At 46.7% G+C, this 27,230-nt stretch overlaps 2 protein-coding genes across 15 annotated transcripts in view; one reads left to right on the top strand and one right to left on the bottom strand.

Annotated features, from left to right (window-relative positions):
- PDPR (pyruvate dehydrogenase phosphatase regulatory subunit) overlaps nucleotides 1–11,775 on the top strand; it is a 36,721-nt gene extending 24,946 nt beyond the window's left edge. For 6 of the 7 annotated variants that reach the window (XM_036231351.1, XM_036231353.1, XM_036231352.1 and 3 more), the window contains 3 exons: nucleotides 1,367–1,456; nucleotides 5,580–5,762; nucleotides 6,869–11,775. In XM_036231351.1, coding sequence (XP_036087244.1) covers nucleotides 1,367–1,456; nucleotides 5,580–5,762; nucleotides 6,869–7,273 — 678 coding nt within the window. In that variant the 3' untranslated portion in view covers nucleotides 7,274–11,775. Of the gene's footprint in view, nucleotides 1–1,366; nucleotides 1,457–5,008; nucleotides 5,116–5,579; nucleotides 5,763–6,868 lie in introns of those variants that run through there. The other variant, XM_036231354.1, reaches the window with a different exon arrangement.
- On the bottom strand, nucleotides 88–25,317 carry LOC107510457 (pyruvate dehydrogenase phosphatase regulatory subunit, mitochondrial-like). Of its 8 annotated transcripts, none has more exons than XR_004954223.1 (9): nucleotides 25,193–25,317; nucleotides 18,901–18,994; nucleotides 18,355–18,501; nucleotides 14,511–14,592; nucleotides 14,252–14,415; nucleotides 13,507–13,628; nucleotides 12,587–12,750; nucleotides 4,999–10,505; nucleotides 88–1,191 (listed from the first exon to the last, which is right to left on the bottom strand). XR_004954223.1 is itself a non-coding variant. In XM_036231358.1 (8 exons), exons 3-8 carry the CDS (start codon nucleotides 18,470–18,472, stop codon nucleotides 10,499–10,501), a joined length of 657 nt encoding a protein of 218 aa, XP_036087251.1. In that variant the 5' UTR covers nucleotides 18,473–18,501; nucleotides 18,901–18,994; nucleotides 25,193–25,317; the 3' UTR covers nucleotides 88–10,498. The 8 variants fall into 8 exon arrangements, 5 of the variants coding, with proteins under 5 accessions (XP_036087251.1, XP_015999489.2, XP_036087252.1 ...); XR_004954221.1 differs by having other exon boundaries at nucleotides 88–5,914; nucleotides 6,808–10,505; XR_004954222.1 differs by having other exon boundaries at nucleotides 88–9,604; nucleotides 10,176–10,505.
- Nucleotides 25,318–27,230: the final 1,913 nt, after the last annotated feature.

Raw genomic sequence — 27,230 nt, 5'->3', positions numbered from 1 at the left:
GTGTTGTTAGTTTTTAAATGGGCAGAGAATACTTCTTTTATACAGATGGCAATTACATGTTCTTACTGTGGCATTAACACTCACAAAACGTGTTCTGACTTTTATTAAGCAGAGTGACAGAATAAATTCATTTCTTGATTTCTCACTCTTCATGGGCTCCTTATTTAATAAGCATTAGGATATCTTTGAAGTGGATTTAACTTCTCCGAGTATCAGTTCTATATATTTATTATTTTCTGTAGCAGATTAAAATTTTAAGTTATAGGATTATGACACTGATGCTAAAAAAATGCCAGTCAAGGTCAGGTCCCTTCTCTCCATGCAGTGCTTCCTCTCTTTCATACACAGAGTAACTCGTGTGCATGTGGCATCTTCGAGTAAGAAATGGTTTAGGTAAAATCCTAAATAACTTATATAATTTTCTTTCTTATACTCGGCAGTGATAGCTGAGTAAAACAAATTGGAACTGAATAAAAGGAACGATAACTGAATACTCTCTACCCATGGGCCGATCAGAGGTCCAAACAGACGTTTTGTCAACCTGTAACAAGCAGCCTGGGGACAGTACTGATGGAAGCTCTTTGAGGTTCAAACCAAAGTTGGGAGCCGCCTACTAATCGCTTTTATAGTCCTTTTTTCTGTAGCAGAGTGAAAGCAACAGAAAAGTCACTGTTAACCATTAGCAGACTCCTTCACAGCATTTTCTTTGCTTCCGGAAGGAGTGATCCACATGCATGTCCGCAGAGTACCACATGATGTTGGGCTTCCTGTGGAAACTGCTTTAGTGCCCCTTGGGACTTGGCACTTTACTTTGTTGGAATAGTGATTGAGTCAGAGCCCGTTAGGTAAACTGAGCTGCTGTGAACAGGGTTTGAACATTAGAAGCCTGGTCTGTGACCCCAGGGCAGCAAGTAAGCTATGATCTCTGGGCATCAGGCATCTTTTGTGGGTAGGTGCCCAGGACTTGCCTGGCAAGTTCCCCAGAGAAGACATTTGCCTGACCTTCATTGCTCCTGATACCCCTGGCTAAAACAAATCTTAAGCAGGACTTAGCAAAAAGAAATTCCATGCGTGGCAAAGACTTTGCCTCTGCTTCCCACCAGCAGCTTGGGAAGCACTCCTGAAACGGTGGTTCTCGTGAGAAGAGATACTGTAAATTAGGCTGCGCTGCATTCCTGATGACCTCAGTACCTGGAAACAGACCATTTTGAGGATGAAATTCTTTCATTCATTGGTCTCCCCTTTAGGGTCAAACAAAGGAAGCAGAGCTAACGGGGCCTACCTCAGGCATTCCTTTAATAAACACGTGGAGTGCCCACTGCTCTTGAGGGGTTTTAATGCCGACTGTCTCCCTTTGTTCCCACAGGAGATGAGTGTGGGCTACGCCAATGGGATCCGGGTGATGAGCATGACTCACACAGGAGAGCCGGGCTTCATGCTTTACATCCCCATAGAGGTGAGGAGCAGGGAGGATGGGGTGCTGGCTGTCCTCCACCTGCTGAGCACATCTGATTGGGCCTTGGTAATTGAGTATGTTGCAGTAAAAAGATTTTAATTATTTTCTGAGTAGATAATATATTCACATGGTTTAAAATATTCAGTGCCACCTGACCAGTTCCTACTAACCACCCCCAGGGTTTTTTTATATTAGTTTTTAATATGTCATGTCAGAGATTTTGTGCATATGGGAATCAAGTTCAAAGACATATTCTTAACCCTTTCTTTAGCAACACAAACAGAAGCACATTGTTCCTCATCTTGATTTTTCTTAATTTCTCTTAGGAATCTTCCCCTAGGAATACATAAAGAGACCTTCCTCTTTCCTTTTTTCTTTATTTTTTTAACAGTGGTGTAGTATTCCATCATATAATTGAATCGTAATTTATTTAACCAGTCTGGTACTAATAGACATTTATGGTGTTTCTGTCCTTTGCTATTATACAAAATTCTGCAGTGTACAAGAGTCTGTTTTTCCTTACTGCCGGTACCAACACATGGAGTTGTCAAACTTTAGGCTGTTAGGTACGAAACAGTTTGTCGGTAGTTTTAATTTCCCGTCTTTGAAATTGAGCTATTTTTCAAAACCCATCTCAAATTAAAAGCCCATCTACAGGGCCTACACAGTCCTGCCTCCCGAATCGCTATCCATTCTCTTCTGATCTTGTCTGGCATGTCTCCGAACAGGCCCCACTGCTTCTGCCGCAGGTCCTTTACACCTGCCTTTCCCCTCCCTTTGGCGTGTCTTTCTCCCACGTTGGTACTCCCAAACTCACAGCCATACCGGCCTCAAGTCTTTACCCGTACGCCACCTTCCTGATGAGACCTTAACGGTGCAGCCCCATCCCTCTCCCAGCTCCCTCTGTCCTCCTTCCCCGTTTCATTTTCTAGCATGATGCTTACCACCTAAAAAAACACTTTACTGTTTAGATGTAAGTTCTCTGAGGGCAGGGATTTGTCTGTTTTAACTTTTAGAGCCCAAGCACCTAGAGGAGTACTTGACACACAGTAAAAGAATGAATGTTCTAGTCACATCCTTTGTCTGTTTTTGTATTATTGCCCGTTTTACTAATTTCTAGGCATTCTCTGGAACAGACACTCTTTGCTGTTAAGTTGTAATTTTTTTTCCAGTTTGCCATTTGTCTTTTGATTTGTTGTTTTTAGGATTTTTAAAATTTAAATATCTGGAAAAAATGTTTCATGTGTTGCAGAAAAAAAATTTTAATGTAGTTTGATCAGTCTTATTTATTTTTTGGCCTCTAGAATTTGATATGTAGAAGGGCCTCCCTCACTCTAGGGCTATAAAATTTTTCATTTTCTTCCGGTGCTTTTATAGGTTGTGTAGTTGTTTACGGTTTTTGTTTTTTTAGTGTCCCTTGGTGTACTTTATATGAATCAAATTTTTTTCCACATGGGTAATCAGTGTGAGTCTACCTTTATCAGGCAGTAAATTCCTATATGTATTTGGATTTATTTCTGGACCATTTTACTCTGTTCTATTGGTCTACCTATTATCCAGAATTGTACTTTTAATTATTGTCTTTATTATATATTTTAATATCCAGAAGTACTTATCCGTCCTCATAGTTTGGAAAATTCTAGAAAAGAAAAAAAAAATCCTATTTCCTTAGTTTTCCCTTGTAAACTACATAGTCATATAGTTAAAATAACACTATTTTTGAGATTGTGTTACATTTATAAATTAGGGAGAATTGACGTTCTTATGATGTGTTGCATCTTACACCCTAATTACACCTTTTATTTTTCAAGTTTTTGTGACCTTCAGAGGTATTTTGAAGTTTTCTTTATATAGATGTTTTACATTTCTTAAGTTTATTTGAATAATATTTTTTTTGTTACTATTGTGAATGGGAAGAGTCTTTATTCTGTTATCTTCTAAGCGATTATGATTTATGAAACCTGTTTTTCCGTATATTCTTTAACCTGATTCCTTACTAAATTATTGTTTTTTTAGTTGATTCTCTGGAATTTCCAGGGTTCAGTCTTATCATATACATAGTAAGTTTTTTTATTTTTAACAATTTTTATTCATATAAATTTTTTGCCCTAATTGACATGTAGCAGTAATTGTAGGCATCCTTGTCCTGTTCTTGACATTAGTCATATTACTCATATTAAGTTTTCTTTTAATTATTAAATGAAGCACAAATTTATCAGCTTATGAAATTTCATCTGCTTTTCCACAGTCAGAAATATTATAACAATATTAAGATGGAGTATTCACGATTTAAGAGTTTATAAAAATGTAGTTGTTTGCCTGTATAGACAGGGATTAATTCTGAAGTGCCATACGGTCATTCAGGTGTTACACCTGGGTGCCTGTGTCATTGACTGGCCAAACTCCATCAGGAGAGGGAGGCTCTGTGGCTCTAGCAGCTTCATCACTCACAAGCCCTGGTTTCTATTTTCTGATTTTCCTGGACTGGTCCCACTCTTGTGATTTTTCCATGAGGTAATCTGTGCTATGCTTGGGTTCTTTTTAAGCTGGCTTTTGTCCTCAAGAAGTTGTCTCTGAGGTGATGTCTTCCAAAATCTAGTGGCAGACAGATTCTTGTTTTGTTCACACTAAATCCCCAGCATTTAGTGAGAAACGTGAGTAAATGGTTGGGCCCTACTTTCCCTTTTGCTCTTCTCATCTAGCCCAAGACTAGTCACCTGCTTTAAATCTTCCCCCCTTTGCTTTCCTCTTAGAGTGTTCAGCTTGAGACAGGAAGGTGCCGAACCTCCCAGAGAGGCTCTTTATTATTCTCCTTTCCTTGCCAGTCTAGGCGTTTCACTCACACGTGCCACAGGCCACGTGCTCCATCAGTCACTTCTATTCCCCTTTCCCGCATTTAAAGTCATCTTGACCACAGTTCAGTAGATGCCTGTTCAGCTGCAGCAGTGCCATCTACAGAGCAACATACGTTGCTAGGATCAAGAATTATAATACCAATGAAGCTCAAGTAATACCAATAATTTCTTTCATGCATCATTGTATTAGGTTTAAGTATATAACATAATGGACTGACTTACATATATTGTGAAATGATTACCACAAGTTAGCATCCATTATCTCATATTATGGTAAAAACAAATTGAAAAAAATTTTTTTCCATGTGATGAGAACTCTTAGGATTTCCTCTCAAATTTCTTGTATATCATACTGTGCTGTTAGCTACAGCTGTCATGTTGTACATCCCATCACTAACACTGAGTCATGACTGCGAGTTTTATCTTTTGACCACTTTCTTCTAGTGCCCCTCCCTACACCTTCCACTCTGATAACCACAAATCTGATCTCTTGTTTTTTTTTGATTCGGCATATAGGTGAGATCATACAGTGTTTTGTTTTTCTAATTTATTTCTGTCTTGAGTTTTATAGATTTTCAAATAAACAGTGTAGTCTGTTGTTGGGCTTAGACTTAACAGTATGTTCAGATAAGGATTGACTATTTTGCTTTCAATTTGGAAAGCTTTCTGTTAACTTATGACACTTACATGTTTCTAGAACCAAGAGATGAACAGTGTGAGAGGCTGGATGTTGTGGGCTGCTGTCAGAAGAGCCCTGCTTTCCTAGCTCCTCCGTGACTCGTTCTGGGTCTCTCAAGATATGCCAAAATCTGTGTGAAAAATCAGATGTGCACACATTTGGAGTGACACGTAACATATTTCATAGCATGAGCCAGCGCAAAAGGGAAGGACAGTGTTGGGGAATTGGGGAGAGAGAACAAAGCCGGTGGAGGATGATGGGGCAATTGGGAAAGCACTTCTGAGACTGGTCATTTCCTGGGTGGCGAGAGTGCTTCTATGAGTTGTCATTCAGTGATTGCTATATATAGTGCATAGGCCACTCTCCTCGACACTTTAGAGATGTGAAAATGTACGGATGCTGCTTTCATGGAGCTGAGTCTGGGTTAAGGGTGACCCCGGTTCATTACTACTGGGCTGGAGAACTCATCCTGAGAATTTTATACAACCCTCTCCTCTGGCCAGGTTAAAAGTGTCAGCACGAGGCACTGCAGACACGCTCCATGCTGAATCTGAAGGCCCGCCGCTTATTCACCTCTCTTCTCTCCTAGTACGCCCTGCACGTGTACAATGAAGTGATGAGTGTTGGGCAGAAATATGGAATCCGGAATGCTGGGTATTATGCTCTTCGTAGTCTCCGAATCGAGAAGTTTTTTGCTTTCTGGGGTCAGGATTTAAATACCCTCACCACGCCACTGGAATGCGGACGAGAGTCTCGGGTGAAGTTAGAGAAGGTACCGTGCTTGTCCCTTCACTTCCTGAGCGGGGACTCTGCATTGGAACAGGAAGAGCTGATGTGGAAGCAGAAGTGTAGAAGTATTGAGACCTCAGGGGTGGCATCGGGTGAACAGTGACGATCAGGATGTCCTTAGAGTGAAAAGTGTATCTAGGGGATAAAACATCCTAACATGAAACAGTAAATGGATAACACTTGCTCTCGTTTAGAACGAGTGCTCTCTGGGCAGTTCAGAGTTGATTACGGTGATACGTGAATGTGCCATGATTATTTGTATAAATTAGTCACCTTACATTCAACTGCCTAATTTTTTCTTTTGAAAATAATATAGTAACATGATTTTTTAAAAAAATCACATTTCCAGAGGATGTTCAGTGAAGGCTCTTTTCCACCTCTGAACCGCACCCATTTCATTGCCCCCTCTACCAGAAAAAGCACTTTCTTTCTCTCCTTTTAAAGAGCTTCAGTAAAGTGCAGACAGATGAGTGTATAATTTTGTCTGGCCACTTTTTTTTTTACCTAGATGGTTGGATACTACACACTTGCTTTTTTCACTTAAAACAGCAATCACTCCCTATTTGTACAGTAGGTCTACAGCACTCTTTTTGAGCAATTATAACTATTTCTGGTATAAAAATAATGAATACTCATTTTGGAAAATGGAAAAACATAGAAGAAAATTAAAATAATTTTATCTAATTAGAGGTAATCTTTTTTCTGCTCTTGTTTTTGTACATGTGCATATATATTAAATACATTGAATACAGATATATATGCCCAGATTTTGTTGGGAGTATATAAAAACATTGTTTAAAAAATTCTAGCAAGTATTTGTATTGATTTTTCTTTCTAAATATTTCTTTTCTATGGTTTTGTGATGGAAATCTGTTTATAAAATAGGAAAAAGAAAAATGGGTACCTGTGTTGTTGCGAACATTCTCTGAAGGTGTCTTATATTCACGCAGTGGGAAACAGTCTCCCAGAGCTTGCAGGGGCACGGGGACGAGCACTGCACCCACTGCAGTGACACCGGGAACCCTTACCGTGTGCGCATGTGCCGAGGCCGAGCGTAGGTGCTGTCTCAGTGCTGCTCCTCTTTCCTAGGGGATGGATTTCATCGGTCGAGAGGCCCTGCTGCAGCAGAAGCAGAATGGGGTGTACAGACGCCTCACTATGTTCATCCTGGATGACCACAACACAGACCTGGACCTCTGGCCTTGGTGGGGAGAACCCATTTACCGAAACGGGCAGTATGTTGGTAAGACCACCAGCAGTGCCTACAGCTACACTCTGGAGCGCCATGTTTGCCTGGGCTTCGTGCACAATTTCTCTGAGGACACTGGGGAAGAGCAGGTGGTGACAGCAGATTTCATCAATCGGGGCGAGTATGAGATTGACATCGCGGGACATCGGTTCCAGGCCAAGGCCAAGCTCTACCCGGTCGCCTCCCTCTTCACCCACAGGCGCCGAAAGGATGACATAGAGCTAAGTGACTTGTACAGGAAATAATGCCAGGCAGTCTCACCTCCTTCCTGTCTTAGGAACTGCTCTCTTGATATTGTCCCTCTTCCTGGTTTAACCGTTGCCTTCTGGCTCTTAAATTTTTTGCTTTGCAACCTCTCTTGTCCTTCCATCTTCTCCTCCCTTTGAAGTTCCCCATCTCCTGATACTCACTATGGGCCATCTGTCCCATCCCCCCACCTGATTCCTGTGGTGACAGGAAGCGTGTCTGATAGGCGGGACAGCAACAGGCTCCACTTGTGGAAGTGGGTTATGGTGACAGTCTGATTTCAAATGCTGTGTCTTGAAGCAGAGGAAGCTGGTGGTGTGCTGGCCTCAGGGAGGGTGCACCTCTGTGGGACTGTCTTCTTGAGTAACCTGTTAACTGTGGTGGGTTGCTGTACATTTGATACAGCCCTGTGGGAGTTTGTGCCTTTCAGCAGCTCACGCTCCTGTTCCACTGTGCTGGGCTGGCACCCCGATACCTCTAGCACGACTACGACCATCTACCTCATTGATGAGAGGCATTAGTGGATGTTACCTGGTCTGTAGCAGAGAAAAAATAGTTAACCTGGCACCATCCCCACACTCCTACAGAACCAGGTCCCAGTTCTCACTAGGGCCAGGGCCACCTTTCTATGATTGTCTTCATCTCTCGTTAATCTCTAATGAGGGGTTTGTTTAGCCAAATAAACAAGCCACAGTGTTTGAAAGGGAAAAACCAGGTTGCCTTTTGTGTTGCTTCTCCCAGCTGAAAGGGTCTGACCTCAGAAAGGACCAACACTAAACAATGCTGAGTTTTCTTCTTTAAAACAGTGCTACTTTCCTTCCAGCTACTCAAAGTTCAGTCACCCCATTTTGATTTTCCTCATCAATTCAGCCTCACCTGTCTCTGTAGCAACAGGCCTGCCAGCTCAGCAAACATTTCTCTCCCTGTAGGAAAGGGAGGGGCAGGCCGTCCTGATCGAGTAAGCAAACCTTGCTGGCCATGCTGACTTCAAGAAAGCTACTGGGATCCCAAGTTCCGCTTCCTCTGGCACAGAACAGACAGTTCCACATGGATGACCTATGCGAGTCCAGAGAGTTCTGAGTGTGGAGGGCATGCGTTACCTTGCAGACTGCTTTCCGTCTTTTCTTTCCCCATCGAGCCATCTGTCCGTATTCTCTACAACAGAAAGTGACCTGGGGCCCCCAGGAGGGCTCTGCACAATTTGATGGTATCTGTTTTCTAAGGGTGACACTTGCATATCACAGACTATGCTATCAATCCCTATACTTAACTTCCCCTTGCACATAAGCTGCCCTAATCTGATTTTTTAAAGTGCAAACTGCTGTTAAGAAATTTTAGTTAATTAAACTGTAGCCTCTGTTATCTTGGTATCTTAGAAGCATTAGTTCTGATAGGTCTACAAGTATATTAAAGAAGATCCTCTCACTTTAATAGAGCAACTTAAAATTCTCAAGTGTCCGCCTGCTTTGGAATTTGTTACCCAAGCAGATGGGCTTCTTTTAGACATTTCTTGCCATTTCCCTAGCCAGACCACACTTAGTTGATTTATTAAGGGAGCATATGATTAGAATTGCTTGGGGGCTTCCTCATTTTGGTGCAAATGTATATTTAACCAGCTGAGAGATGTTGCTTTTAAGCAGGGAGCCGTGTCACCCAGCTGGAGAGCAAAGCGGTGAACAGCAGCTGTGATGGCCTCGCAGAAAACAGCACTTGGCCAATGCCGGTGTTGCGAGCAGGGAGCCAGCTACCCCAGGAAGCTGGACACAGGTGGTAGAGCTAAAGGCATCCCGTGCTCAGCACCGTTCCAAAGTCATCTTTGTAACTGCAAATGTACTTGGGATTGAATCTAGAAGAAATTCTAGGGCTATGCATAAATTTCATGTCTGTAGGCAGGGGCACACTCCTGAGACTGGCGGGATGGCACTCGTCTGGGGCACCACTTACTTACCGGGGGCCCTGAAGCATTTATTGCCTGGCACTTTAAAGTTCATCCTTGAAGTCTCTTGGGTCATTCCAATAGAGACAGTGGAATCCAGCAGTTTTCTGAAGGAGGTGACTCTTTCCCTCTTCTCACAGGACTGACAATCAAAACATCTCATTTGTGTGTCATTTCTATCTCTTGGGCAATGGGTTCGCAAGTGTTTGCCTTGTGAAACGACTCACCTCTAAGATTCCAAGATGGTCTGGACTGTTGTAACTGGGTGGCTGGACTTCTGTTTTACGTGGTTGGTTCTTTTTTTACTGAAGTGACTCTCGTGCTGTCTTGGGAGGGGGGTTCTGCATGCTTCTGCTGTCCTGTCAGTGCATTCGACTGAAGAATCTTTTTGAACCTAGAAACACAAAGCGTGTGAACCTCAATAGATGAGACCCAGGGTTGCGAGCCTCCTGTGGGCCTTCTCCCATGAAATATCCAAGCCCCTCCTTACTCATGCCACATGTGAATCCTGTTTCTTGGCACTGCCGTGGTTGGTTGACTTTCACTGAAGCTTACATCAGAAAGATTTCCTGTCCACAATGTCACTGAAGTCAGAAAAGCTCTAATTCAAAAAGTGTTAAGAGCAAAATGGGACAGAAACTCCCCGCTCAGATAGCCTGTTTGATGTCCTTTAACTTACCTTGCAGTCACATACGCTGCACAGGTAGGACAGGCTCTAGGAAAGAAGTGAAAACTACATTTCTGGTGTTCTGGGGAGTCCCTGTACCCCCAGATGTGAGATGCCATTCAGGCTATGGACTCAGAGATCCCATTTCTACAGGAGTAGAGCACACTTTCTTATCAAGGGGGTGTGATGTCCCTGGATTCTATATCCTTGTACAGACCAAGAGTTTTCCCTTCTTTCCTAGGCTGTTGTTTCCAAGAAAGTAAAATGTACAAAATAACACTTCCGTTTCCTCCATTACCTGCCTACGCAGTATTAATCTCCCCCACCACCTGCGGGGCAGGAGTGGTAGCTGCTTTGTAAAAGTGGTTCGGCGTCACTGAAGAGATGACTCGGCGCTTTGACTTCTGGCTCCTGGACACGTTTGCTGGCATGAGTGAGCCTTTACCCTTTCAGAACTTGAGGCAGATAAACGGGAATCTTCTGTGACTTGTGGTCTTGGTTCTGATCCTGGAAGCCTGGGTCCTAGTAGAGAGACTGAACTGGTTTGCCGTCAGAAGCGAGCTGCAGGTTTCACTTTTTGCTCTTTGTTGCTTCTTGGCCAGTAGTCAGCAAGAATCCTCTTCAGTATCTAAGATAATAGAGAGTTGGTCAACAGTGCATAATACTGAAGAATAACCTCTGTTTTCATTTTCTTGCTGCACACTCCCCTACCTCTCAATCTTTCACAAACTTTGATAGAAGCATTTTATTAATGGGAAATTTTCAATTTTTCAGTGTATCAGTAGGACCAATTGTGAGAAAAGAATTTCCATCTCACATGCCCCTTGCAGGTACAGGGAGTCGAGTGGAAGATGTGGTAGTTGAAGTAGATGTTCTAGGGTAGATGAAGTACATGTTCTAGGCATTACCCGCGGCGGCCGGCCGGGAGCTGTGACTGGGCCGTGGGCCTGCCCGTCAGCCTCTCCCCGCCTCCACTTTCAGGTGCTGAGTTGTAAGGCTCCTTCACGGTAAGGGGCTCGCATTTGCAGTCCCTCATCGCCACAGATGCACTATTTTTCAAGGGGACTGAGTATTTTTGTATGTCTTTGCCTTCTCTTTGTCCATTAAACACCAGAGTTGTTCTTTATATGATTCTTGACTTCTCTGAGCAGAGCGTGTGCATTCCGTGGAGAATTACATATTTCTCATGGGCCATTTGTCTCATTTAGATGCAACTATTTTTATCCTTTGAAACCTTCTGCCTTCTCCTTTTTCTGTCTCTCAAGGACAGAAATCATAAGAGGTGGGGAGGATATTTTTAGCATGTTTCAAAATCTCTATACCAGGAATTTCTTGCACACCAAGAAGTGGTGCTCAGAGCACCTCCTTTCTCCACACCGGGTTCTCGTGCCTTAAACCCCAGAACGTCACTTGGTGGGTGGAGAGAGGAAGGATGAAAAAGAAAGTACCTCCATCTCACAGCCTCCACTTCTCCAGAGCAGGTGGGTGTAGGCTACAAAGCTGTCACACCTCGTTTCCATGGATGCTTTTCTGGCTGGACAGTTCACACCTTACTCTCTGGCCAACTACTTGGATATATCAAAGCGCCACTGTAATTACTGTAAAGTGCTATAACTCATTATTTGCATTTGTAAATGTGCAGTCCTGTTCAGTCCCTTTCTGTCCCTGTGTAGAGTTAGCATGTGGTCCTGAAGACGGTCAATTCACTTAGGTGAATGGGACCTTTTGTCAAGAGCCCTGATGCTTCAGGCACACAGGGTGACCGAGCATTTCTGCCCTCCGAGCACAACATATTAACACTGTGCACGGTATTCCTATCAAGCCAGATTCCACTTGAGATTTTTTTTGTGTTACCTTGTTTGTCAATGAATAAACGGACATTTTAATTGCTCTTGCCATTTCTGCTTGTGAAATATTCTTCAGCAGTAGTAACCAATTATGTGTTTGCCATCACAAAAGACATAGTACATAAAACTCTTTATACTAGTCTCACCAAAGTGTAAAAAAGAATTTGGAAACTGCAGTAAAGTAGTGCCAGGCACCATGTTACTGTCCGTGCTGAGGTGGCCTGGCTGGGGAGAGATAGCCTCTGTTCCTCCTCATGAATTGACTAAGGCTGTCACTGGATCTGACATCCTACATTACAGCTGACTTCATAGTAAGAACCTGGGCTTTGACTTATTGCTGACGTACCTATGAGCCCTGTCCGTGTGGGAAACAGGAGTGTGTGCATTCATGGTCATGTCTACGGGAGAGGAGGACATTATCTGAGAGAAGCAGTTAGTGATCTTGTGCAATACTAAGCTTCCACCCACAGATGTAGTCACTGGACTTTGTTATCCAACTACTTTATGAGCTACTACATCTGGGAATCCATATATGTAGGCTAATGTTTCTATAACAGTCTCAACTGATACTACTTTTAGTATCAGTTTCATGACTGAACAACATTTGTCAGCTGAAAGAATACACAAGAATATCCCAGAGTGACACTGTGGCTAACTCCAAAAGAGGAGTTCCAAGAACACTTTGCACAGTGACATTTCAGGAAGATCAGGAGAGCCTCCCATGGTGACTGCAGGGGACAACTCTCAAATTACATGTACCTTATTCTTACAGTACGTAATATACTTAAATCTAGTACGTTAACAACAAATAATTCCAGAAAGAAAGCAGCCCAGCAAGTGAGTCTGAAGATAAAAGACTTACTTTCCGGCTCCTCCACCAAACGAGAGGCCAGCAGAGTTCATTCCGCCAGGACGAAGTAGCCCTGTACCAAAGGAGACTCGCCCATGATGCACCTCATGTCTGGGGTGAAGGTCTCGGGGCAGTTCACCAACTTCACGATCTCCAGAGTCTCCAATTCCGGCATCCTGCGCAGGAGGGAACTCAACAGGGGCTCTGAGCAATAAAAGCAGACCCAGAGTCCTCAGCTTCTGGGAGGTAAACCTTCAGCTCCTTATGCTTTGCTACTACTCCCTGTCCGTTCATAAAAACTCTTGGAAGAGGTTCTCTACAAAGACCTACTGAGCCATTTATCGCCAAGCAGAAACCGTGGTGGAATCACGGGCACACCTACGACGTGCTTGGCGTGAAGACTGGGAAAGACGACGCTCTGCGGCAAGGGAAGGGGCTACGGAAGAGCAGTGGCCCGCGTGGCTACAGGTAAGGACATCAGAGGGATCAGCCCTCGTGGAAAAGCTCCGGCCTGGAGCCCAAGAGCCATGCAATGAGAGGGCGGTGTCTCCTGAGTCAGAACAGCTGCGAAAGACAGATGCTCAGCCTGGTTAAGGGCGGTCCTTCAGCGGGGAGGAATCCGGCGGGACACTGGCCACAGGACGCCGTCTGAGCTGGCTGGGGGAGCACGGGTTCCGTATGCCATTTCTCCACTTTTAAAAGTTTGAAGATCCCCACAATAAGTTTATTTTTAAAAAGTCCATTAAGGATGGGAAGAAAGTTCATTATAAAACCTTTCATATCCTTTGAATTTCTCAATGCCTAACCGCTTCCTGGCCCTCCTGACAGGAGCGCCCCCAGGTGGGGGAGGAAAGGGCCGCCGCAGCTCTAGTCGAGCGACAGTCCAGGCTTCTGACCGGAGCACAAGTCTGAGCCACTGGCTGCCAACCTACCTGACCAGCACAGTTGACGAAGTACTGGCATTCGATCTGTCCTTTATCTGTCTCCACACCAGTAACTTGCCCTTTTTTGACCATCACGTGAAGGATACTCGTCCGGTCATAGATCTGAACACCTGCATCGGGTGAAGGAAGAGTTGGCGCACCCGTCCTCTGACGTGCCACGATTAAGATTCTCAACTCATAAAAATCACCGCAAAGGCCAGGCCGGCGCTTTCATCCTGAGACAGATAACTCCTAGGAACCTCATCCTGAGACTGAAAATGGCAGGCCGACTGACAGCAACGTCAGGGCACAGATTCCAGGAATCAGGACAGGCGCCGGGGAGGGACAGGCGGGCAGGGCGCCTCGGATGCTGCTGCTCTGACCGCGACACGACAGTCGTCCGGGGCACAGCACCACGGACACTGCCGTGACTTCCCCCTTTCGCTCCAACGCCAGGACATGATCCGAGCTGTGGGTCAAAGCCCCGAGGCGCGTTCTAACCCTGCAGCTTCTCAAGTCCCATGGGGGAACGGAATCCCTCAAGTCTCAAGTGCTCTGATTGGTACTCAAAGCAGTTCCTTAGAACTTTAGTGAAAATAACGTGGCCTTGAGGAAAAATATTTCTTAACAGATACTCAGTTAAAACAAAAATGGTAAGAGCCAGGGATCCAAACGGAAGCTGAGTTGGCGTCACTGCCTATTATGAGACACTTTGCTGGACAGCCCCATCCTTCCTAACCCAAAACCTGCTTACCGTTTTGGGAGGCAGCGCTTGCCAGGGCAAGGGCCACATCGGCGGAGGACACCACGGCATCCTCGGGGACGTGCATGGCCCCCACCAGGTCGTGCATGTTGAGGAGAGGGTGAAGCTCGGCCACTCTCTTGAGGGAAATGATCTCAGACGGGATGCCGATAACGCTGCCACAGAACACAGGGGGACAATGACGTTCACTGGCCCTCTGGCAGAGGTCAGTGACAGTAAAGCCAGGAAGGCTTCTAGCCTCATAACGTACTTCAGCCTTGAGTTGATGCGCTTCAGGGAGATCAGCCGGTCCTGAGTCTGGGCCAGAAAGATTGAGCCGGTCCTTATGTAACCTGTGAGCAAAAGCAGCCCAAACTCAGACACACCGGGCCGAACGCAGGGCGGCAAACCCACTGGACCATACATAAGGTGGAAGGCCTGTGATGAGTCTGGGGACTGCCACCATCTAGACGTTCTCGGCTCAGGGTTTTGTGGGGCTCAAATGAGATTTTAACGCACCTGAAATCGTTCTTACAATAAAAATGAAAGATGCCGTTGCTAACAAATATCTTACAGGGAAAAGGAACCCGGACTCCATCTCTATCCTTTACCCTTTTCACACTTTCTCCCGCTACTTTTGGTGGGAGAGTAACTCTTAGTGAAGGCCACATACTACATCAGCCCCCAGGGGGTCAGACCTTCCTGCTTTGTCCCCAGTACAGCCCGTGGGCATGTGACCCAAGCTCAGCCAAGCAGGCTGCCTAGAAACGTAGGACTTGAACAAGCAGGTGAATGGCCGGAGGTCACTCACCTCAGAGCGGCAGCACCAGGCCAGACACTTCCTGTTGCAGCTCAGACACGGCCTGCTGCGGGGCCTCCACGTCCTGACCTCCACGCTGCCTCCAGCTGTCAACCTCCCGCCAACTCTGCAGGCCCCCCACAGCCTTCCAGCAAGCTCCCTTCTGCCCCAGGTGCCCCGAGCCTGATTTCTGTTGTTTGCAACGGACCTGACACAGTCATGATTACACTTGGGTCGGTGACACTCCTCCTAAAATGCAACGACTCCTAGTTCTTATGGAGAAAGAGCTGAGTCAATCAGGCATCTTTGCAAAAGGAAGCACAGTGAGAATACTTCATTTTCTTAGTTCCTTTTGAAATCACAGATAAATGTCCCCTTCACTGAATGACAAGAATGTCTCCGTCTGGAGAACTGGAATTTCAGAGACTGGTTTTCAAAAACCGGGTGTACAGACGGACGTCTAGCCAGTGATTTGTGGGCTGGTCACACTCTGAATTCCTAACAAAGGGTGTGGCAGTTGTGTCCTGCTCACTACTGAAGGTTAGACATGGCAGAGTATTGCTGATGAGATAGACAGAGGCGGGTGGGACCCCCTTCAGCCACTAAATGATTTTTAAACTGAGCTGTCACTGAACTGACAAAATGGCTCTGTGTCTGCGCATCTAAGTTTCTTCATCTGTAAAAGAATGACTCTCCCTTGTATTAACGCCTAGTGATATGTGGAGGACTTTCAAAAGATCATTGAGCCTGCTAGGTTACCACATGGGTTCACCTGATGAAAGTCACACCACGTGCAAATCGAAGCACTGCGCACGCTGACATTCACGCGGTCAGGGAAGGAGGACCCTTGGAGTCACTTGGTCAGCCTGATAACCAAGCGATGAACATCCACCAACTGTTTTCAGAGTAATTAGGGAAGAAGCAAGAGAACTAAATGTTAAATCGAGCTACAGTCAGAGACTGCAACGTGCTGACCAGCCCTGCAGCCGGGCCACGAGGGCACCTGCAGAACAACGGGAGATTTCCGCGGGGCTTGCCAACAGCCCGGTGCCCACACCTGGGAGGGGAAACGGGGACAACGCGTAACAAAATCGTTCATTCCCTGCGGCTAAGACCACGGAGATGCCACGGATCGCACGCTGGGAACTGCCGCCAGGCTCTCCATGCTGCATGTTCTTACCTTTCAGGCTGCTCTTCCCCTGCCCCTTCCTCACTGTACGTCCGCATCAAAGGAAATGGGTGAACTGAGTCTTTAAACCGTAACCCTCAGGAACTAAAGAATGACGTGAACAGGGACACGTGGGCCCCGCTCGGGTTCTCAGTCCCGCTCGCTGCCTTTACTGGGCGTCGCCCTCTCGCACTCCGTCCCGTCTCCCTTGCTCCCTTCACGCTCGCTCTGAGAGGGGACCACGTGTTGTCTGCGGAGTGTGGCCCGTTTTCTAATAAACTTTCCATTTGACTCTAACTTTGGCGTTTTTTGTTCAGTTCTCTCTACACCCTTCGCCAAAGAACCCTCCCCTTCTCTCAGAGCGGGGCTTGGTCTCCTCCCCTCCTCGGAGTCATGTGCCCTGTCCTGCGTCAATGTGGCGAGCAAACCATGCCTCCTCACGAACCCAGGCTGCACGGACATCACTCCGCCTTTGTTCAGTGACTCGCAGCAGTCCGCGGAATGCAGTGGTCACGGTGCGGCACGGTGCGGGGTGGGAGACTCCTCCGTCGCCAGCCCCTGCATCATCCTTCCCTGTACCACTGGGGAACAGCGACGAGGATGATCCCTGCTCCCCCTGGACTGATTCCCTCACTGCCCCGCAAGCATGAAGGAGAGGTGAGGCCCACTGGGGGTTCTGCATGGTGACACAGAACGAAAGCTGAGATAACTTACAGACGAGGCAAAGCAGCCTGTGAGCCCGAGTCCTCTGGAATCCGACCAGCTGCGCGACGCGAGGCCAGCACAGCACTCGCATGTGGCCCACGGGCCGGAGGCAGCAGTTCCGTCACGGGCCCCTCATGTGGACCCCCTTCTGGTCAACACCGGATGCGGGCACCTCGCAGCCATCACTGGAGCCAAACGAAAGGGACTGTTGCCCACCTGTCCTGCCCACAGCAGGCACTTGCCCTCATAAAAGCCAGAGCCAGTGCAGCAGCAGAACATACTTCTACTACGTGCACTCGAGGGCCCTCGCCTCTCCAGAGGAAGCCTGGCCGAGTTCAGGGACGCCGTGGGGAAGGCGCCCAGGGCACACCGCGTGAGGCAGCACTGACCCTGAGCGCTGGGACAGTGCACGGTCAGCCCAGGCCGGCCCCACCCCGTTCCTCTGCGGGCATCTCCTCTCGCCACGTCCGTCCGTGGCTCTCAGATCCTAGTCACGAGACGTTCAGTCTCGTTCTACAGTTTACAAACAAGTTTCCTCTTATATAAGTATGGATTATGTGAAATGGAAATGTTATAAAAACTCGCTTTGTGACCCAAACTTCAAATAATTCCAATCCCAGCTAATTAAAATGTTGTCATATGTCACATAAAGTCTACACTGACTGGCAAGGCAAACCGCACCCTGTGCTTACACTCTGATCACATGGCAGAGCCACTGTATTTGGCAAAGAGAAACAGCAACTGTCCTTTGTCAGGATTAGTCTTGAATCATTGGCAATGTGAATCACGCACGGTGTTCAAAAGAGCAACCCTCACATATGCGAGTGTCCGGAACGTCTCCACTGGGCCTCGCTCCCTCTCGTGATCATCAGCGGGCTCGGCACACGGCTTCTATCAGCCATGAGAGCAGGCTCAACCTGGGGCTTCTGGCTAATCCATCCCCCGACGACAAAGCGACGGCCATTCTTTCTACATTGTTACCGGTCGGGGCCACAGTGCAGCTTAGTCTTCCTCCTCTGGGAACATCCCTACTTGTTCCAGTGCTAGTTAGCCAACACTGTGTCCCTGTGTCCCTGTCCCCCTAATTACGCAGATACGCAGAAATACGCTTATGCTTCAGAGTCAGGAACATCCTTAACAGCGACTGGGGAAATCAGTGGGTCAACCGTGTTTTAACCATCGAGCACCGAAACTTCAGTTCCTGCACCTCTTCGAGCGCTGCCACTTCCTGTGCTCCAGTGAGCGAAACAGACAGGAAACGACCCAAGAAAACCTTCGTATCAGAAGAATGATGGGTTCTGGAAAGGATCTGGGATACAGAGCCCGGACTACAACTCAAGTCGGAACTACTGGCTACCAGGAAAACTTGTGTAGGACCAGACGCGGTGCTGAGTAAAGGCATCTGGGGACAGCAGGCCGGTGACGGGCACATGACCCACTTACCTGTCTGGACCCCCGTTTCTTGCTCTAACTGATGGTAGAGTTTGTTTGAATAGTCTGCCATCTTCTGCTCGATGGTCCAGTGCCTGGCGGTGCTTAGGATGACAGCACAGAACCTCATAGAGCCAGCCGCCAACCTGCAGGATGAATCTGAAAGGGTATTAGGTGCACTTGCTAATCTGTGAATGCAACAAGTTCAAGGTTCATCACTACAGCATTGTTTGTAAAAACAGAGGATGGAAACGACCTACATGCCCATCGACATGAGACTGATTTCAAACTGTGGAGTTCGCCCACACAATGGAATACTATACAGCCATAAAAAGAGAAAGTTTTTATGCAAGACTATGTCACAGTACTAAAGAGAAAAGCAAGTTATAACTTGAAATAATTTTAAAAATGAAAAAAGGTAATATTAATAAAGGTCGTCTCAATGCACCAGACACTGCTGTATGTGTACACCTGATAGATCCTCATAAGCCTATAAAATACTCTAATTTCTAATCTAAAGTTGAGGAAACTGAGGCACAGAGATATGAAGTGACTTACCGACATCCTATAATATCGGTGAATGGCAGAGCCAGGCTCTAAACCCTGCCAGTCAGGAACTGGAGACTGCCTTTTCATCTTTATTCCATGCTACCTTTAAAATAAAACCAGACTTCTGGTCAAGTTGGTGGAGTAGGTAAATGCCATGCTCGCCTCCTCCCAAGACCACATCAAAATTACAACCAAATCACAGAACGCCACCAGTGAGAGCCACCTGAAGACTAGCTAAAGTCCTAAATCTAAGGCGATAAAGAAGCAGCCACATGGAGACTCGTAGGAGGGGCAGAGGCTTGGAACCAGCATGTCCCAAACCCACAGTCTGCTGATTAAAATCGGGAGGGAAGGCTCAGCTATCGAGGTACCCCTGCGGGGCAAGGGCCCAGGCCCACACTGAGCTCTCCAACACAGGGCACCAGTGCCATGAAGAGGAGGCCCCATGACATCTGGCTGTGAAAACCAGTGGGGACTGCATCCGAGTGAGGCCGAGAGCTGCTGGAGTCCGGGCGTTCCCTTGAGGGGCCCCGCACGTGGGCGAGCTTGCTCACACCCTCACTCCATCTGGGATCCAGAACAGGGCAGCAGCTCGCAAAGTGCCAGAGACATACAGGGAGGAACTAAACTGACTCACTTCAGAGCGAGGGCAGCAGGGGTCGGGGCAACTCTCTCTGAGGACAGAAGTGCGGGCAGGGGCCATTGTTCCTTTGCTGAGCTCTCTCACCCAGCCGGCCCAACACAGGTGGACGCCATATCTGAGCTCTCCATTAACCTGGCTAACGGGGTCCCCCGCCCCCCCGCCCCACGCAACTCGCACGCCCAGCCGGAGCTTCCCCCAGCGGCTTTTCCACAGTAGCAGCTCACTCTGCAGTTTTGTAATATCTCTCAAAGGTCCACAAACCCCAAGTAATAGCTGGCCTCGGCGTGCCCCATACCTCTTGCTAAGTGGCTCCTAATCAGACTCAAGGGGTGACTGGTCTCAACCTGCACTGTAACTCCAGTCAGGTGGCCCCAAGCTTGGAACGTAGCTTCAACTAAGCAGCTGCAGCCCAAACAAATGGCGGCTGGCCTCGGCTCACATGGTGGTGCACAACGAAGGGTCCCAAGTCCGGTACAGGTGGCGGCTAGCCTCGTTCACAGCACGGCCTCTCCCAAGCGCCTCAAAGCCCAGCACAAGCGGCGACCAAGCCCCAGATCACATTGTACATCCCACCAGGTGGCCCCATGCCAGGCACAAACAGTGGCTGACAGCGATCTGCACTGGATCCCCTCCCGAGGGGCTCCAGAACCAACGCGCCCAGTGGTCGGCTTCAAAACTCGACAGAGCACCAGCTCAACAGGGTGGACTCGGCTGGCACCAGAGCCCCGCCAAAGCAACTCCCACTCTGTGAGTCACCCCTGCACAAAGCTTGCACACTGCTACGGCCAGCCCTCACAGCCAGTCAGCCGGAGGGTCGGTCTCACCCACTGACACACCAACAGCAGCCAAGGCTCAACTGCAACGGGAGTGCACAACCCACCCACACGAGGGACATCTATGGAGCACCTAGATCAAGTGGTAATGGAAAGTGTACCACTGGGCCTCAGGAGACACGCGGTACATAAGGCCCCTCTACCAAGAATGGGACATGCTGCAGATCTGCCTAGTACATACAAGCACACACAGGGTCAGCGTAATTGAGGAGACAAGAAACATGTCCCAAATAAAAGGCGGGACACAACTCCAAGAAAAGAACTGTGTGAGATGCAGACAAGCAATCTACTATACACGAGGTTCAAAACACTGGTGATAAGGATGCTCAATGATCTCGGTGAGAACTTCAACGAAGAGAAACCATAAAAAAGAACCAGTCACCAAGGAAAAACAACTGAAATGAAGAACACATTAGAGGGAATCAAAAGCAGATTAGATGAAGCGGAGGATCAAATCAGCGATCCGAGAGACAAGGTAGCGGAAAACACAATGGGAGCAGTAAAGAGAAAAGAAACTTTTAAAAAATGAGGAGAGTTCAAGAGACCTCTGGTACCGCATCGAGCATATCGACATTTGCATCACAACAGTACCAGAAGGAGAGAGAGAGCAACCGCTTGAAAACCTATTTGAAGTAATGACTGAAAACTTCCCTAATCAGGTAAAGGAAACACACATACAAGTCTAGGAAGCGCAGAGTCCCAAACAAGATAAACCCAAAGAGGCCCAAACCCAGACACATCCTGATTAAAATACCAAAGGTTAGAGACAAAGAGAATCTTGAAAGTAACAAGAGAAAATCAGTTACTTCTATAGCAGGAAGCTCCCGCAACCAAACATCCTACAGAAGAAGATTAGAGGCCAATATCCCTGATGAACATGGGTGCAAAAATCCTCAGCAGAACATCAGCAAACAACATTCATCAATACATCAAAAAGATCACACACCATGATCGAGTGAGATTTCTTCCCGGGATGCACGTTGCTTCAATACATGCAAATCGATTAATGGGATATGCCACATAAACAAAATGAAGGGCCAAAATCATATGAAATCAACAGATGCAGAAAAAGCATTTGACACAGCCAACATCCTTTCATAATCAAAACTCTCAGCACAGTGGAAATAGAGGGAACGAATCTGAACATAACAAAGGCCACATATGACGAACTCACAGCTATCATGAACTCAAGGGTGAAAAGCTGAAAACTTTTATTTAAGATCAGGAAAAAGAAAAGAGGTCCACTTTCACCATTTTTATTCAACACAGTCTTGGAAGTCCTAACCACAGCAATCAGACAAGACAAAGAAATAAAAGACATCAAACTGGAAAGGAGAAAGTAAAACTGTCACTATCTGCAGATGACATGATACTATAGAGAGTCCTAACGAGTCCACCAAAAAAACTAACAAAACTAATAATTATGAGTTCAGTACAGCAGCAGGATACAAAATTAACATTCAGAAATCGGTTGCATTCTTATACCAATAACACACTATCGGAAAGACAAATTAAGAAACCAATCCCATTTAAGATCACATCAAAATTATAAAACACCTAGAAATATTTTTAACCAAGGAGGTAGAAGAAATGTACTCAGAAATCTCTAAGACAATGAAGAAACAGAAGATACAAATAAATGGACGGACATACCATGCCCAGGGATAGAAGAGTTAACGTCCTTAAAATATCCATACTAACCAAAGCAATCTACAGATTCGATGCAATCGCTATCAAAATACAAATGGTGTTTTCCACAGAATCTGAAAAAATAGTCCTCAAATTTATGTGGACCCACAAATGACCCCAAGCAGCCAAAGCAATCCTGAGAAACCAGAACAAAGTGGGAGGTATCACACTACCTGACAGCAAGCTATAACATAAGCGACAGTAAACAAAACAGCATGGTACCGGCATAAAAAAGACACGCAGATCCATGGAACAGAATGGAGAGCCCAGAAACAAACCCGGGCCTACACGGTCATGATCTATGACAAAGGAATCAAGAACATACAATGAAATAAACCCCGTCTCTTCCGCAAATGGTGTTGGGAAAACTGGACAAATACACGCGAAAGAATGAAACTGGATCACTTTCTTATACCATACACAAGAATAAACTCAAAATGATTAAAGATTCAAATGTTGTACCCGAAACCATAAAACTCCTAGAAGAAAACATAGGTAGTAAACCCTCTGACATCACTCTTAGCATGAATTTTTTGGATATGTCTCCTCGGGCAAGGGAAACAGAAGAAAAAATAAACAAATGAGACTACATCTAACTAAAGAGTTTCTGCACAGGAAAGCAAACATCCATCAACCAAAGGAAAACACAACTGAATGGCAGAAGATATGAGCCACTGATGCATTAATAAGGGGTTAATATCCAACATATATAAGAACCCATATAGTTCAATACCAAAAAAAAAAAAAAAGAAAAAAAAAAAACCACGATCAAAAAATAGGCAGAAACCTGAATGGACATTTCTCCAAAGATGTGCGGATGACAAAGTTGCTCAATGTCACTATGAAAAGATGCTCAATGTCACCAATCTTCAGGGAAATGCAAATTAAAACCACAATGAGATGCTACCTCACAACTGTCAGATGGGCTATCAATAAATCAACAAAGAACAAGCGTTGGCGAGGATGTGGAGGAAAGGAAACCCTCGTGCAATGTTGGTGGGACTGTGAACTGGCGCAGCCACTGTGGAAAGCAGTGTGAAGGCTCCTCAAAAAATTACAAATAGGACTATCACATGACCCAGCAATTCCACTTCTGGGTATTTTCCCAAAGAAATCCAAAACGCTAATTCGAAAAGATGTATGCACACTTATCCTACATTCATTGCAGCATTATTTACAATAGCCAAGATGTGTAAGCAGACTAAGTGTCCATCAACAGAGAAATGGATAAAGAAGATCTGGTACAAATACAATGGAATATTATTCAACCATAACAGAGTGAAATCTTGCCATCTGCGACAACATGGATGGACGCTAAGTAAAACCTGTCAGACAAAGACAAATACCAGATGATTTCACCTATATGTGGAATCTAAAAAACAACTGAACAACAACAAAAACTGCTAGATACAGAGAACAAATGATGGTTGCCAGATGGGAGGGGGGTGGGGGGAGGTGAAAAAAGGGAAGGAATTAATACAAGTTGCCAGTTAGGAAAACATCACCGGGATGTAAAGGATAGCGTAGGGAATACAGTCAATACTATCATAACAAATAGGTATAGTGTCACATAGGTTATAGATTTATTAGTGGTCACTTAAGCTAGAAATGTCTAATCACTATGTTGTACACCTGAAACTGAACACCTTGTAATTTAAAAAATTGAAAAAAAAAATAACAAACCCAGATAAGTAAGGAAAGGGTAGCCGTAAAGACGGAACCACAAGGCACATCACCTGGCAGGGAAAAAGGCACTGCAAAGGTGACAGAAGAAACGTAACAGATGAGTTTCAGGATGGAATAAACAATGTTAGACGCCCAAGGTGTTAAGAACCATCATGACCTTCAAAAGGGTCAGTGAAGTGCGAGAGCAAAAGAAAAAAAAAAGGATTCAAAGTGGAAGCAAACAATTCAGAAAAGCAAGGAACTAAATAAAGTCTGTTCTAGTAGGTTTATCAGAGAATACAAAGCAAAGCTTGATAGCCTGGGCAGTAAGCCAGTAGAGAAGAAACTGAAGATGTCAAAGACCAAGAAATAAAACACATAACGGTTCAAAATGAATTTTACTAAAATTAAAATGATTGTATAATCTCTGCTAAGAAGAATAAGTTCTGCTAAACAACCTCAAAACCGGCGTTGGTTATGCTCAGCTCTGCTTACACCAAGAAGGGCAAGAAGAACACCTCCAACTCCCGGAGGTTTTCCTCTGTGGATACAGCGTTGTGTACACGTGGGCTGCTGATCTCATGGAATACTGGGCGAGTATGGATGGGTTAAGAGAACATTTCCTACAACTACTTCTGCTTAAGAGCCACCTGGGTCACTTCTTTAAAAACCATGCATTCTCAGGCTCCCTCTCTGGAGATTCTGATCCTGTTGGTCCTGCTGGGTGCTGTATTTTTCAAGTGTACTGGGTGACCGGGCAAGTTTAAGAAATTTTTAGTAATCTCTAGCACTGGAAAAGCGTGCCCTTGGGCGCGGCTTCTCCCACCCCCACCCCTCATCCCCGTGTCATGCTTGCATGAATACGCAAAATGGACTTGAAGATTCCGACTCAAATCTGAGCATCATTCACATCACACCCAAAGCGACAAACGTTAAGAAAGCTCACTGTCTAGTCCAGGTGTTTCCAGTTACTGGAAACACCGCCGGATTCTGCAGCAGACCTGCTAGTTACAAAAGCGCAGGTGCACCGCACGTTTCACCTGCAGAGGATGAAGACCGGGCTAGACAAGCCCCATCTGCCGTGCGGGGCTGTGCAAGCCCGAGGCGGGGAGCCAGCAGCGAGGTCACCCCGGCCCCCTGGGCTTCGGCGCAGAGCGGCGGGCGCCTGGGAGACCCGGGGCGCGCGCGGCAGCTGGGCAGGGAGCCCCAAGGAACGAACGACCTCTGCGGGACAGGGCACCGTCGCGGAGAGGCGGTCGGACCCGCTCTCGGCCCGGGCCACGCCAGTCCTGGCGCCGCTACGCGCCTTCGCGGGAGAACGAGGCAGAACCGACGCGAAAGGAGCGGCGGCCGGGGCCACCTCTGAGCGGCGAGACCGAAGCCGAAGGAGAAGGTCCTGGGGGTGCACCGGGCGCCGAGGCCCGCGCGGACCGGGACGCCACGGCTGTCCGTCCCGCAGTCGTCTCCTTACCTCATGGGCCCCCACGGGCTCCGCGCTCAGCCGCACGCGGCAGAAGCACCGTCGCTGTCCTAAGAGCTGCCACAGCGGTTGCCGGGGATCCTGAAGGGCGGGGACAGGGAATGGCGGGGGGAGTGCGGGGCGGAGACAGCGGGGCTCGGGGAGGCCGGGACCACGACGTGCCGCGCTTTACGGCCCCCGGAGCGCGGGTGCGCCGGCGCGCGTCTTATCGCGCACGCGCGCCGTGACGTCCCCTCCCAAGGCCCTGCCCCTGCACGTGGGTCTTGTTTGGGTCTTGTAGGTCCATCCTTTCCCTCTGACAAGGTGAAGGTGAGTTGGAGGCCATGTTGATTCCTGCAAGTGCAGCCCGGACGTCCGAGATGGGCGGCAGCTGCTCTGGAGCGTGGGGCGCGTGGGGAGCCTGCGGGTTCTCTCTGCCCTCTAGTCGCCTTTCCAGGTCTGGCCTCTCCTAAGTCCGCAGCCCAAAGGCTTCTATTCCAGGGTATTTAAAGTTTTCTTGGGCTGGCAGTCTCTTTGTTTCTTGGAGGTTGTTGGCGTCTTCCTGGGCGAGACTCTGGTAGAGAGGGTTGGAAATCTGGCCTGCTGTCTTGGCTAGACCTGGGTTTGGGAGGTGGATTGGAGCAACCTTTTTGGCACCAGGGACGGTTCTCCTGTGAAAATTTAAAGCCTGATGATCTGAGTCGGAGCAGGGGCTGTGAAGCCTAGAGCTGGGGATCAGCTGCAAATACAGATGACCTTTCAGCTCGCAGCGCACCTCCTGCTTACAGGCCGTTGCAGCAGGCCACAGGGGACCCCTGGATGAGAGGACCTGAGTTCCAGGCGGAACCTTACTCTCGGCACCTTTCTAGCTTTTCTGGGCAAGAGGAAGAGGAATCTTTCGCTTTGTTGTCTGAGAAGTCTCCCATCCTTTCTGTCACATCGCCATCTTTTCTTTCCCTTATAGAACTCTTTCTATGTTAAGTACATTAGTGTTCGTTGACCCTCACTCTAAAGCACGGCAGTATTCTCAGGACTTAGAACAGTGTTTGGCATAGTCCACACTTGGTGTTGGGCCATACTCTCCAGTTCCCATTGTTTGGATTGAAACCCATCTTACTGCACCAGCCAATCTTGTTTCATTGATGGCCTCTTGTGGCCAGGCACCCTGCCGGATTCAGCAATGTGCAAGAAAGAAAGGCCTGCCTGTAGGGAGTGGCAGTAAAACTCCAGGGACCCCTGTGTCACCTTACCAACCTACAACCTGCATATTTTATATACCACACTCTTGACAGTTAACTCCCACAAGGCAGCTCTCGTGAGGTCTGGCTGCCTGAGAACAGAAACTCTGCTTCTTGTTATTCCGTTTCATGAAAGTTCAAACCATTCTGGGCTTCTGCCCTAGATAAATAATATTTTAGCTAAAGGCTTAAAGTCTGGGGTCACCCAAAAGCAGAGAGAATAGACTAACAAATCAGGTACATTCTTGGGGCAACGTTCCCTGATGCCCAGATATGGCAATTTCAGGAGAAAAATTTCACAGGTTTTCTTGATGAGCAATCTGGCTCATGCCATTTCCATTCTTTATGAAATGGTGGATGAAATAAGCGATATTTAATGTGTTAATTCTTTTCACATGCAGCAGTGGAGAAGCTGCATAGATTTCTACCTGATTCCTCACCTGTGACCATTTGGCCTCCACTTTAAAATGTTAATTTGTAAAGCTTCTTTCATTGTCAATGTTTACTGGTACTTTACATGCTCTTATAACCACCAATGCACTATTTTTCGAGAGGATTGAGTGTTTTAGCGTTTTGGGCTTCTCTTTTTCCATGAACTATCCGAGTTTTTCCTTGTGAGATTTCCTTTTCATGTTACTAGATTTGTCAGTGAATAAACAGACATTTGAATTGCTCTTGCCATTTCTACTTGTAAAATAGTCTTCAGCTGTATTATTCAGTGTATGCATTCGCCATCACAAAAGGTAAACACAATACATAATACTGTATCTGTGTTACCAGGTGTCAAACAGACTTTGGAAACCTTGCTAAAG

This window comes from Rousettus aegyptiacus, unplaced genomic scaffold (genome assembly GCF_014176215.1).
Source record: "Rousettus aegyptiacus isolate mRouAeg1 unplaced genomic scaffold, mRouAeg1.p scaffold_m13_p_14, whole genome shotgun sequence".
Classification (NCBI taxonomy): domain Eukaryota; kingdom Metazoa; phylum Chordata; class Mammalia; order Chiroptera; family Pteropodidae; genus Rousettus; species Rousettus aegyptiacus.
The sequence above is the reverse complement of the archived record's forward strand: the minus strand, read 5'-3'. Positions and strand labels throughout refer to the sequence as shown.